At 44.1% G+C, this 11142-nt stretch overlaps 2 protein-coding genes across 4 annotated transcripts in view; one reads left to right on the top strand and one right to left on the bottom strand.

Moving 5' to 3' along the window:
* The window catches only part of Csrp3 (cysteine and glycine rich protein 3), a 16952-nt gene extending 16484 nt beyond the window's left edge, over positions 1-468 (top strand). Inside the window, exon 5 of the mRNA XM_017796570.1 lies at positions 274-468. Within this exon, the coding sequence (XP_017652059.1) occupies positions 274-468 (195 nt within the window). The remainder of the gene's footprint in view (positions 1-273) is intronic.
* Positions 469-4322: 3854 nt separating this feature from the next.
* The window catches only part of Zdhhc13 (zinc finger DHHC-type containing 13), a 45515-nt gene continuing 38695 nt past the window's right edge, over positions 4323-11142 (bottom strand). For all 3 annotated transcript variants that reach the window (XM_029560632.1, XM_017796622.2, XM_017796606.2), the window contains 3 exons: positions 9634-9788; positions 7497-7594; positions 4323-4826 (listed from right to left, as the gene is read on the bottom strand). In XM_029560632.1, coding sequence (XP_029416492.1) covers positions 4688-4826; positions 7497-7594; positions 9634-9788 — 392 coding nt within the window. In that variant the 3' untranslated portion in view covers positions 4323-4687. The remainder of the gene's footprint in view (positions 4827-7496; positions 7595-9633; positions 9789-11142) is intronic.

The following is an 11142-nucleotide window of genomic DNA, read 5'->3' on the forward strand; positions in this document are numbered from 1 at the left end:
GAACGGCGAGCCGTTGAACGCCTGGTCAGGAGGGGTCGGCAGAAGGCCAGGCAGGCAACTGAGAGCCAGATTATGTGGAGTAGCGTGAGGAAATGTCAGTGAACACCAAGCAGAAAAGAAACACAAAGACTTACCAGCAAGTCCAAGCCTAGCTTAATTTCTTTAAAAATTAACTTATATTTACAAAAGGTTCATCTCTAACAGGTAAACAGACAGGACCTGAGAAAACTGATAGGCTAATCAATATATTCTCTCTTATCTTCTGGTTCACAGTTTGCTATGCCAAAAACTTTGGCCCCACAGGCATTGGCTTTGGAGGCCTCACACATCAAGTGGAAAAGAAGGAGTGAAATGCTGTGCACGGTTTGCATCTTCTCACAAGCCCGCCAGCGACAGCAGGGCCGGGAATGCCCAGGGATGCAGAGCTTGCTCCGTCTGCAGCTGGACAGCATGTCTCCTCGGAAGTGATCACAGGCTGTACCAGAGTGAGAAGAGACCTTTGGAAGAAAACAGATGAGTTAATCTGCAACAGACGCTTTATTATTTACAACTCCTGGGGCAGGAGAGGCAATAAATAAATAAATAAATGTTTCAGTGGTACTCTGAGGCAGAAGCAGGCAGAGCTCTGTGAGATCAAGGCCAGCCTGGTCTACAGAGTTCCAGGTCAGCTGGGGTTACAGGGAGACCCTGTCTCAAAAAGACCCCCAAAAAAAGAGGCGCTGTCTCAAACAAACAAACAAAAACATACGAATAAGAATGAGCTTAAAAGACCAGCTAAAGAGAATGGATTTCATTTCCAGGTGGGAAGGGTTGAGAAGGGAAGGAATGAGCAGTGACCCTGCAGTCTGGAAGCATCTTTGTCACCACTGTGGGTGGAGAAAGGAAGGCGGGGAGGAAATGGAGAGTGGGACAGCCAATCCCAAGAAGAAATAAAAAGCAATAAAACTGCTGAAAAGTCGATCCTTTTGTACGATCGTGGGCTTGGAGCAATTACATGTTTTGTGGAAACAGAGAAAAAACAAAGCCTGGCTTCCGGTTCTGTTACAAACGATAGAAGATAATTTCCCGTTATTCTAGAGCAATTCCTTGGGATGTAGCAATTTTCTTCAAACTTCTACATCAAATTGCCAGCCTCACAAGTAAAACGCAGCCAATCAGACACGTCGTTCTCTGCCTCCTCAGCAAGTCTCAGCGGCATCTTCTTTTTAGGCAACCGTGCCGTTTCCCCCACCTCTCTGCGATTCCTAATTACTTGGAAAAGCAAATATAAATCTCTTGATAAAAACCATGAGAAACTAGGCAGAAGCATGAATTTTTCTATGCTCCAACTCCCAAGAAAAGCTATCTTTAAAACAAGCAAATCTTCAGCACCACTTCTGTGCTGCCTTAGGCAAGGCCCTGCGTGAACTTCAAGAGCAACACGCTACCTTGGCTTGTGACAGTTCCAGGCCTGTTCGGGGGAAGAAGATGCATGTGCCACATCTTCAGGACGATGCTTCCTCTTCTTCCTCTGCTGCCTTTCAGACACCAGCCCCACCACACATGTACCTAGGGGACAAACTGAAAGTCGGATGTCCTTTAGCCTCACTCAAGCCTCCCAGATGCTGACTCCAAGGTAGTTTTACAGCATCTCTCCGCTCTCATCTGGTGTCTTAGCTTGCTAAGGCTGAGGCAGCGAAGTTCCATAGACGGAGTGGCTTAAGCAACAGGAGTTTCCTGACAGTGTTGGAGGCTGGAAATCCATGATCAAGGGGTCCGCAGGATGGGCTTCTTTTGATGTCTCTCTCCTCGTATTGTCCATGACCATCTCTATCTTCACGAGGTCTTCCCTGAGAGTGTGTCTACGTCCCAGAGTTGGCTTTTAATAAGAACACCAGAGTGAATCAAGGTCCACCCACATAGCTACCTTGAACCTTAGTTACTTCTTTAATTTATCTTCAAACACGGTCACATTCTGAGGTACTAACAGACTTCACGTTTGAATTCTGGAGAGGCAATTCCATGCATAAAGTGTATCTACAAAAACTTTCACAAGTTGGCTTCTGCCAGACCCTTCCATGTAGCTTTACAATTTCTTTCATGCAAAGTTCCAGCTACACTCAAAGACTTAAAGCTGTCTTCCCATGGCCAGGACTTGCTGCCCATCACGCCTCTGCTAATGTTCCTTCTGCCTGGAATTCTTGAAGACAGAACCCTGTCTTTATTCCTTAACCTAACTCCTCACCTGGTAAACTCCCATTAATCAAGCCACAAATCAATTGCTATTTACTTTGCAGTACCTGAGCAGCACGAGTCCACATCTGTATTCCGAGTCGGTGTGCGTACTGCAGCCCTTCCACTGGGCGCTGTTCTCAATTCTCACTTGCCTGCTTGTTAGACTGGGATACTCTTAAATTTGTAATAGTCAACAAAGAGTACTTAAACATCTGCTGGATGGAGAGAAGCCAGAGAGAAACGTAAAAAGTAACGAAATGAAGAACTTCACGGTGGTCCAGTATAATATTAAAGTTCTCTGCTTCCTGAGCAAATTGCTCCGTTTCCCAGAATCCACTGTTGCTGACTCGGACACGGCTATGTTGGCCCATGGAGTCCTCTGTGGCAAGAATTTTTGGAAGAGTCTTCGCTCTCTCCACATCTCTAGATACAGAAAATTGGTAATGGTGGGACCACTAGCTGGAAGGCGTGTGGGTCTTACATGGAGGAACACCTGCTAACAGCTAAACAGACAGTGACACAAGGACAGAACGAGACTTGTAGCGCATTCTGTCAATATGGAGGCATTTAAAGTCACCAAGGAGATGGTCACTATCACACTAACTCCTTGACTAATATGCACCTGAGGCATCAAATGTGCTGTAATCAAGTTACTTCCCTTCCCACTGCTTTGGTTTCTGCCCAGTCCTTCTTAAATACTACCATCCACAAACAATTCCCTCATCACATCCACCCAGCCTCTCCTCAGCCTTTAAATCCCAGAGTTTCATTTGCATCCCTCTGCCTTTTAATGTTTTTTATCATGCTGGCATGGAACTCGGTGTGTAGACCAGGCTGGTTTTGATCGCACAGAGATCCACTGCCTCTGCCTCCCAAGTGCTAGGATTAAAGGTGTGAGCCACCAGGCCTGGCTTTCACGTTTTTATCTTATACTACAGTCACATACATGTTACCTTTACCTCTATATTATAAAGCTCAATGATTATAATAGCCAATGAAATGCTTTGTGGTAAGATAGAGCATGGTGTTCAATATTTATTTATGGAATCTTCCCAAAATAAGTGAAATGGACTTCCCATGCTACAGATCAGTTAGGAGCACTGGGTCTTGGTGGGGAATTTGAATTTGAGCCCTGGACTCTTACCTAGTCCCTGTGATTCCGACCTAAATGGTCTATGGACAACCTGGGAAAACTTACTTGGTAAGTGCTGGGAGAAAGAATATAGTTGGATAAAATCCTGTCTACCATCTGAGTCTTCAAACATGATTCTGACCACATCATGGCTGACTTACAAACTACGTATTTCATTCAAAAAATTAATTCAAATATCTATGGCATGAACACTGTGCCAGGCAGTATTCTAGGTGACTGGCACTTTACAGGCAACCACACTAGATATCTATGGGACACTGGCTGCTTCTCACTTAGCTTCTTATCTGGAGGAAGGAAAAAGAACCCTCAAAAGGCTGAAAGACCAAAGTGTGGCCAGAGTGGCACTGGTAAAAAGAAACTGCATTGCACCCTCAGGGCTTTGCAGACCATGATGAGAATTCAAGTGTTCACGAGAGCAATGGGGCCAAGAAGGATTCACGGGGAAAGGCACCACAGCCAGGGCTTGCGTACACCGTATTGAGAGTCAGGCTGAATCAGCATTCCTCCAAAACGAGGGAAATTAGCAATTACAATCACTAATCATCCACCATTTTGATGGTGCTAAAAGTAGAAATGAGTATTTACGATTCCCTATGCTCAACTTCTAAGTAAGATGGAAAACTAAATAAAAGTCTTGCTTATTGGTATTAAAAATGTGAAATTGCCGGGTGTGGTGGTGCACGCCTTTAATCCCAGCACTTGGGAGGCAGAGGCAGGCTGATCTTTGTGAGTTCGAGGCCAGCCTGGTCTACACAGCGAGTTCCAGGACAGCTGGGGCTACAGGGAGACCCTGTCTCAAAAAGACCAAAAAAAAAAAAAAAAAAAAAAAAAAAAAAAAAAAGGTGAAATTAGTGAATCTGTAAATTAGTTTCATGTCAGTAAACTATTTTCTCAACTTAAGATTCTAAAGATGTCAGAAAGTCTCAATTACAAAAAAATTTTTTATTAAGTGTGAAAGCAAAACAGATTATTTCTATTTAAATACTCTTTACATATTTATAGATACAACAAAGACAAATAACTTATGAAAAATTACAAGTTTAAAGAATACCACTACTTTTAAATAGCCAATACGGTATCTGAAAATACTCTTATTTGATTCATAATCAGTGAGTACTATTTTTTTAAAAAAGTAACTCATATGTTCTTGGGGAAAATACAAAAGCTTTGAAGGATGACGTGGCCAGGACTGTTCAGAAACAGTCCCTCTTTCTAGGTCTGACAGGGGAGCACAAGCTGAGAACATCTCATTTCCCTTTCAGGCTGCAGAGCATCAACACAAACAAGAACTAGTCGGAGTGAGTCCCGAGGTGCTTTTCTTCAGACAGAGCGAAGAACTTTCTCTTTGGCTGGGTGGAAAACCATGGTGTACTGGGACGTCCAGTCGACGACGCAGGGCTTCACTAGGCCAAAGCAGCCACACTGGAAGAAATCTGCCAGGTTCTGTGTGAAGCCAAGGCTGTCAGGAAGAGGAGAGAACACGGCTCACTACACTTCCCGTGTCCCTTCTGACAACATCCAGCCCGTCCACAAATGCTCGCTAAAGCACATACGACACCGCATTCTCTGAAGATGCTGTGGAGATTCAGAGGCAAACACACTGTTCCTGGACACATGGAACCTTCAGTCTGAAGACTAGTTCTATCTGCACATCAGATTGTAATTTTGATTGCTGGTGTTTGGTCATCAGCTCACGTGGGGTTTTCCACATCACTTCCTCTTGGGTCCCTGGCCCATCCATTGCCACTTACTGCCATCACAAAGCATTATTTCTTTCCATTCTCACTGCACTAATTCAGGCTTGATCTTAAAACTACAGGCCAGAGCTGTAACTGAGAACATGGGTATTCTCTAAGACTTCTAAACAGATCTCTAGATGATGTCCTCTCTTTAGTTCCCACCCATTTTCCTTACACATAGGGAGTGTACAGTCTTCCCAAACCCTTGATACATTCACAGCCCCTAACTTCCCAAGTATAACCCTTTCAAAATACTGCTCGCCCAGAGGTTCACATCCAACCTCTTCATGTTTGTATTCAAGGGTATACTCAATGACACCCTCAAACTTCTGTTCCCAAAGTCATCTCTACAAGCCTCCTGCTCCTAGACTGGCTGCTTTCCAACGACTAGAGCTGTGTGTCTGGAATGCACACCCCCTTATCTCCCACTAATTCTCAAATTAACATCCTCATTTCCCCATGGAGGCCCCATGACTATAACTATCTTCAGAATCACTTTTTCTCTATTAAATTCCTGAAATAGTTCAATCTTATTCTAGAATAGGAAATACTTTTTTAAAAAATGTATTTTATTTTATGTGTATTTGTGTATTGCCTGCACGTAGGTAAGCACACCCATGTTGTGCAATGCCCGTGGAGGACCGAAGAGGCTGTCAGATCCCCTGGAACTGGAGCTACGGACAGTTGTTAGCTGCCATGTGGGTGCTAGGATTCGAACCCGGGTCTTCTGCAAGAACAGCCAGTGTTCTTAACTGCTGAGCCATCTCTCCAGGCCTAGAAATATTACTTTTATGCACACCCCAGACCCTATCTTTTAGGTGCCTAACTTAATGCTTTAGACATACTAAACGTTGTGTGCACCATGATGACCATGCTACTGTTAGATGGTCAGGGTCACAGTGCAGGAGCATGGTGCTGCTGTCAGTAAAGGACAAGAGCCGACCAGAACGCAGCTTCCCAGGCTTCGGGTGTGGAAAGGACTGTGACCTTGGGAGCTGTGCTAGATTACAAGGTCTGCTGAAGGCCTCCTTTCTGGGTAAAATCACCTTAGAGGCAGGTGAGCAAAGAAGTAAACCTTCGGTTGGGGAGGGTTTTGGAAGCTAGACTCAAAGTAGCCCAAGGGTCTTTAGTTCTCTCCCATGGATTTATGCTTGCACTACTCAGTAACTGTGCCATGGCTCTTACCTGTACCCCTTCCTCCCTGGAGACTTCTCTGGGCCTTAGAATGCCCTTTCCTCCCTCTACACCAGGCCCCATCCTTTATCACTGAAGGCAAAGTTTAAAATTCTACCTGTCACAAGGCTTCCACTCTTTAGCAAATGTTCATTCTTCTGGCTAAATCACCAAGAAAAGGACTTCCCAGGACTGCAAACCTCTGTCAGCACCGCCTTACACCACTGCCTTACATCACTGCCCTCTCCGTCTGACAGCATTCTCTCCTCTCCTCTCCAGATCCTCACTGTAATCTCAAACCAGCCTCTGATTCCCTTGTCTAACAGCCCAACAGTTTCACTTGTCCCAAGAGTAGGCTTTAAAACAGACTGCTTGCACGACATGCAGTGAGGACCCAATCCTGAGGGCTCTAGGCCACCTCTGCTGCACCTCCAGCCTTTAAGACACTGGGGTAGGTGGCTGAGAGATAAGCCCTATTTTTCATATCACAAGATCACAGACTTAGAAAAAACAGGTTTATATGACCAGTGCTCTAAAGGAAATATACCCTAGCCCTGAAAATCTAGCTCCCCTGACAGAGGGCTAGAAGAATTACTGTGGTCACTGATAGGATTCCTATGCTCCAGTGGATGGCCCACAACCATGCACAAATGGGCAGCAAGAACTGGACTTAGTGGGAGATACATGACATGAAATTGGGAGGGGGTATGTTAGGGAGGTTTAGGGACAGAGAGGGAAAACTGGGGGGGTACATATGATCATATTTCATTATACATGTATGGAATTCTCAAGAATAAAGAAAATTATATATAAAAAAAAAAGAATTACTGGGGCTAGGAAGTCATGCAGAAAGAAATCCTGGCAGAGCATACAACCTAATGCTTTCTATGGAGAACATATGATTGGCCTTTCAGTCACATACTTGACTATCTCAGACTCCTTGCCAGCAACACAACCTTGTGACCACATGGCTCAACTAGAGAGTCCTCATCTTGGCAAAACTTCAAAGTCACTTACTATCTGTGTTGAGTTCAGTGGACTAAATAAATTCCTTACCACCCCGGGCTCATGATCTTATCGCTCAAAACCTGACACTGAGAATTTCAAGAAAGGGGTTCAGCTCCAGCAGACAGCCAGTTAGAGAAGGACATTAGGTTAGAAAATCAGTGGCTGGGGCTCTCCCACAGGACGCCGTGTCCAGACTAGAACACACTCACTTGTATGGTGTCTTCCTGAGGGACAGTGTCTGTCTCATACGCCTCCGCTGCTTTAACAGGTTGATTCTCTCATGGGATGTCAGGCCCAGAAATGCGATCTGGAAAAGAAGGTTGGGAGGTACATGAAGAATACCACATCATGGCTCCACTGCTCCAAACTGAATGCTAGAGGACACTGGTAATCATGCAGTCCTCCACAAGGGCTTCTAGCCAGAGATCAGGGTGAGGGCAAGGAGTCAAAACTCCAACCACACTTGCCTATGCAAATTTAGTAGCTGCACGTTATTCATGACTGTCTGGTTTTCATTTAGTCAAGAGAGCACTGTACATTGACTGACAGTCGTGAAATGACTTTTTACTAATTAAAGCCATGACTTATAGCTATGTTTAGATTTTCCATACAGGAACATACAACTATTGTCCAAATAAAACAAGACAAGGTCAGTATCACTACGACCCTCCATTTCTATGCTCTTCAAAAAGGTGCCAGAGAAAAACACCAAAATCCGTAAACTTGAGGAGTGATGGTTAAGATGATTGAACAGCTCTTTAAATCATTAAAAATCACAGTAATTCACAAGGTTACTTCATCAAACCTTAAAACACCTCAAAATCAATTTCCTTATCTGTAAAATGGTTTTATCTTACCACCCTTATCATCCTGTTACAAGGATCTGAGATAATGATGTATCTAAAACTCCCTAGTGCTGAGGCTTAGAGAGGTGAAGTAACTAGCCAGGATAACACAAGAGGCAATGTTCCTAACCAGCTGTCTGTATGCTCAGTTTGACCTGATGCGATCAAAGCACATCAAACCAGAGAGCTTAGGAAGCTCTGGACTGCTTTGTTCACTAACTGCCTGAAATCTTGTTTCTGAAAATTATTTGAAACTTTGAGTCCATTTCCCTTCCTTAGCAATGTAGCTCAGGCTAGCCTTGAGCTCATAATCCTCTTGCTTTACTCTTGGGAGCCGACATTACAGGTGTTAAGACTCTGCCCACCTGAGATATAAGGCTACTGTAACCTCAAACACCACCCTGTTACTAGGCCTGTGGCTAGAAGCAACACAGGCTACCTGACTTAGATTTCGTTTTCTCATCCATTAAATAGAGACAGCACTCTAGCATGTGCTACACCTCAAAGGCTCATGAGGAAAAGGTTGGGTAAATGCTTTGTAAATGTATTTATAAATACTAGTATAAATGACAGTAATTAAAACGGATAATCACTGAAAATATCGACTCTTAATACCTGAGCTGCTGAGGTCAGAGGTAAAGATAAAATTCAGTCTAGTCATTGTGAACTCCTCCTTTGTGGTTTCCTCTGATGCCCTTCTCTTCTCTCCTGCTTCTATTACCATCATCTCCCCAGGAGAGTGGAATTCTTTCACTTTTGTTGAGTAATACTCTAAATATGTACAGTCTTGCAATATCTGGTTCAAACTGATCACTGCTGTCCATTCCATGTGGGCAGGTCATAGCAACAGGGAGAACTGGGTGAGGCTCATGGGGAAGCAGCAGGCGGGCAGGGAGCTCTGCAGAAGCCCGAGGCTGATGCTGCCCCGAGTGTGCACGTTCCCTCAGCATGTGGCTGCCATGTCCACTGCATAGGGGCCTGTCTTTCACTTCCTCCACCTCCCATCTACCTGAGCACTGTACATAGTAACAGAGCTGGAAAACTGACGGAAGATAGTTACCTTTATCTGTTTAACCCTTCACAGTTTATACCGTGTTTCACATACCATATGGTCTACACAGAGGATGCAAAGAGCCTTTGAATGAGGCTGTTAGATGAACCAAGTTCCAGTTCTGAGTTTCCTACTTACTGGGCAACCTTGAGCAACTCAATTCAATTCACTTCTCTGTACCATAAATTAAAAGGTCAGATGAGCACACTACTGGGTGCAGCCTCGGCAAACAATTTATTATGCTAACCTTTAAAGCATCCTTTGAGAACAGATGGACATTATTACCCTTGTTTCACAGAAAAGCACAGTAAACTTCAAGAGTGGACTGATGACATGCCTAGATCACAGACGCTGGAACTGGAGCTAGAATGCAAGCCTCCTGCTTTAATTCAGGTCTTCCTACCAAATAGTAAGTCACTGGAAATTTTATTCAGTCATTATGAGAAATACCTGAAAGAGCTGGTTCAGTAATAAAAATGTTGACCATGAAAAATGGAAAGTTGCTAGCATGCAGATATAGAAAACCCATGGAGAATAGGCTGTAATTTGACTGAGGTAGGTCCAGAGTCCATCTTCCTTTATTGAACCACAATGATTCGACCAATCTGTAAATCCACACAAAAAGAACTCAGCATTAAAAATGGCAAAAAAAATATAGTTTTCACTCTCCAAGAAGATAAAATCATGCCGTTCTATTTCAGGAGAAGCCAGACAAGACAGTACAGACCAGAATTCAACTTCAGGGACTGGAAGGGTAGCTCAGTGGTAGAAGGCATGTCTGACATGCCTGTGAGGACCCGAGTTCAAGCCCAAGCATGAAATATACAATGAAACTGGGGCTGGAGAGATGTTCATTCGATAAGAGCGCTTGCTGCTCTTGCAGAGGATCCAGATTTGGTTCCCAGCACCACACGGCGGCTTACAACCGTCCATAACTGCAGCTCCAGGGGATCCAATGCCTCCTTCTGGCTTTATTCACATAAAACAACAATATTTTAAAAAATACAGTAAAACAAAACTAAAACTTGTTTTCTTTCACTGCATGTTTTAATTTTTAAAATGTTGTCACTGCTGCTAAATAAACTACTTTATTAATAAATAAACCAACAAAAATGAAAGCAGAACTTCAACTTGAGGAGTTCATGTTCTAACTGCCAGCTCCACTACCGGGGATGAGAAAATGTCACCCCAGTGTTATGATAAGCCGATGGCTTCACACTAGCAGTTGACAGTAAAGTAGAAGTGAAAAGGGCCCAGAAAATCTTTGCTAAAACCAGCAGTCAGCATAAACTACCCTGGCCAGAATTTCTTAAGGGTCTGACAACTGAGAATGACTATATTTAATAATAAGAACTATCTTCTTCACTTTAAAGAAAGTTATGGATCTGTCACAGGACTGAATATAAACACTTCCAAAGGCTCAGATGAATGTAAGCACCCAGTATCAAGACACAGGCCATGACAGGGAGCCAGACTTGGTGCAACTCTGCACTGGCCTACACATAGTCTGTCAGGAAGGAAGGCCAGGTCCAGGGGCCTCACAAGACAGACATGTCCAGGAAGAGACTATGGGGCATGATTCAAATGGCCATGCTGGCTTTCTCCTCTAGGACCTTTATGCTAACTAGAGACCTGCGGTATGGCCCTCACGGCTCTGAGCCCTGGTCCACGCAGCTGGGAGCAGCGGTACGGAGAACACAGGTAGAAGAACAGAAACAAGGGAGTGGACCTTCACAGCACAACTTTTACAGGCTCTGTGACCACACACCAAGGCGGAATTATTTCTGAAATGAGAACGCTGTACTTCTATACTCGGTGGTTTCACAAAGCTCTTGGACAATATACGTAGTTTCAGACATTCTCCCAAAGCAGCACTATCTTCAGTAGAGTCCTGGGACAGGAAGAATGAGCCCAGACTCTACTGTCAACTGTAGTCCACTTCAGTCCTCCCGCCTCCCA

The sequence above is a fragment of the Nannospalax galili genome, unplaced genomic scaffold, assembly GCF_000622305.1.
Source record: "Nannospalax galili isolate Female #2095 unplaced genomic scaffold, S.galili_v1.0 scaffold310, whole genome shotgun sequence".
Lineage (NCBI taxonomy): Eukaryota > Metazoa > Chordata > Mammalia > Rodentia > Spalacidae > Nannospalax > Nannospalax galili.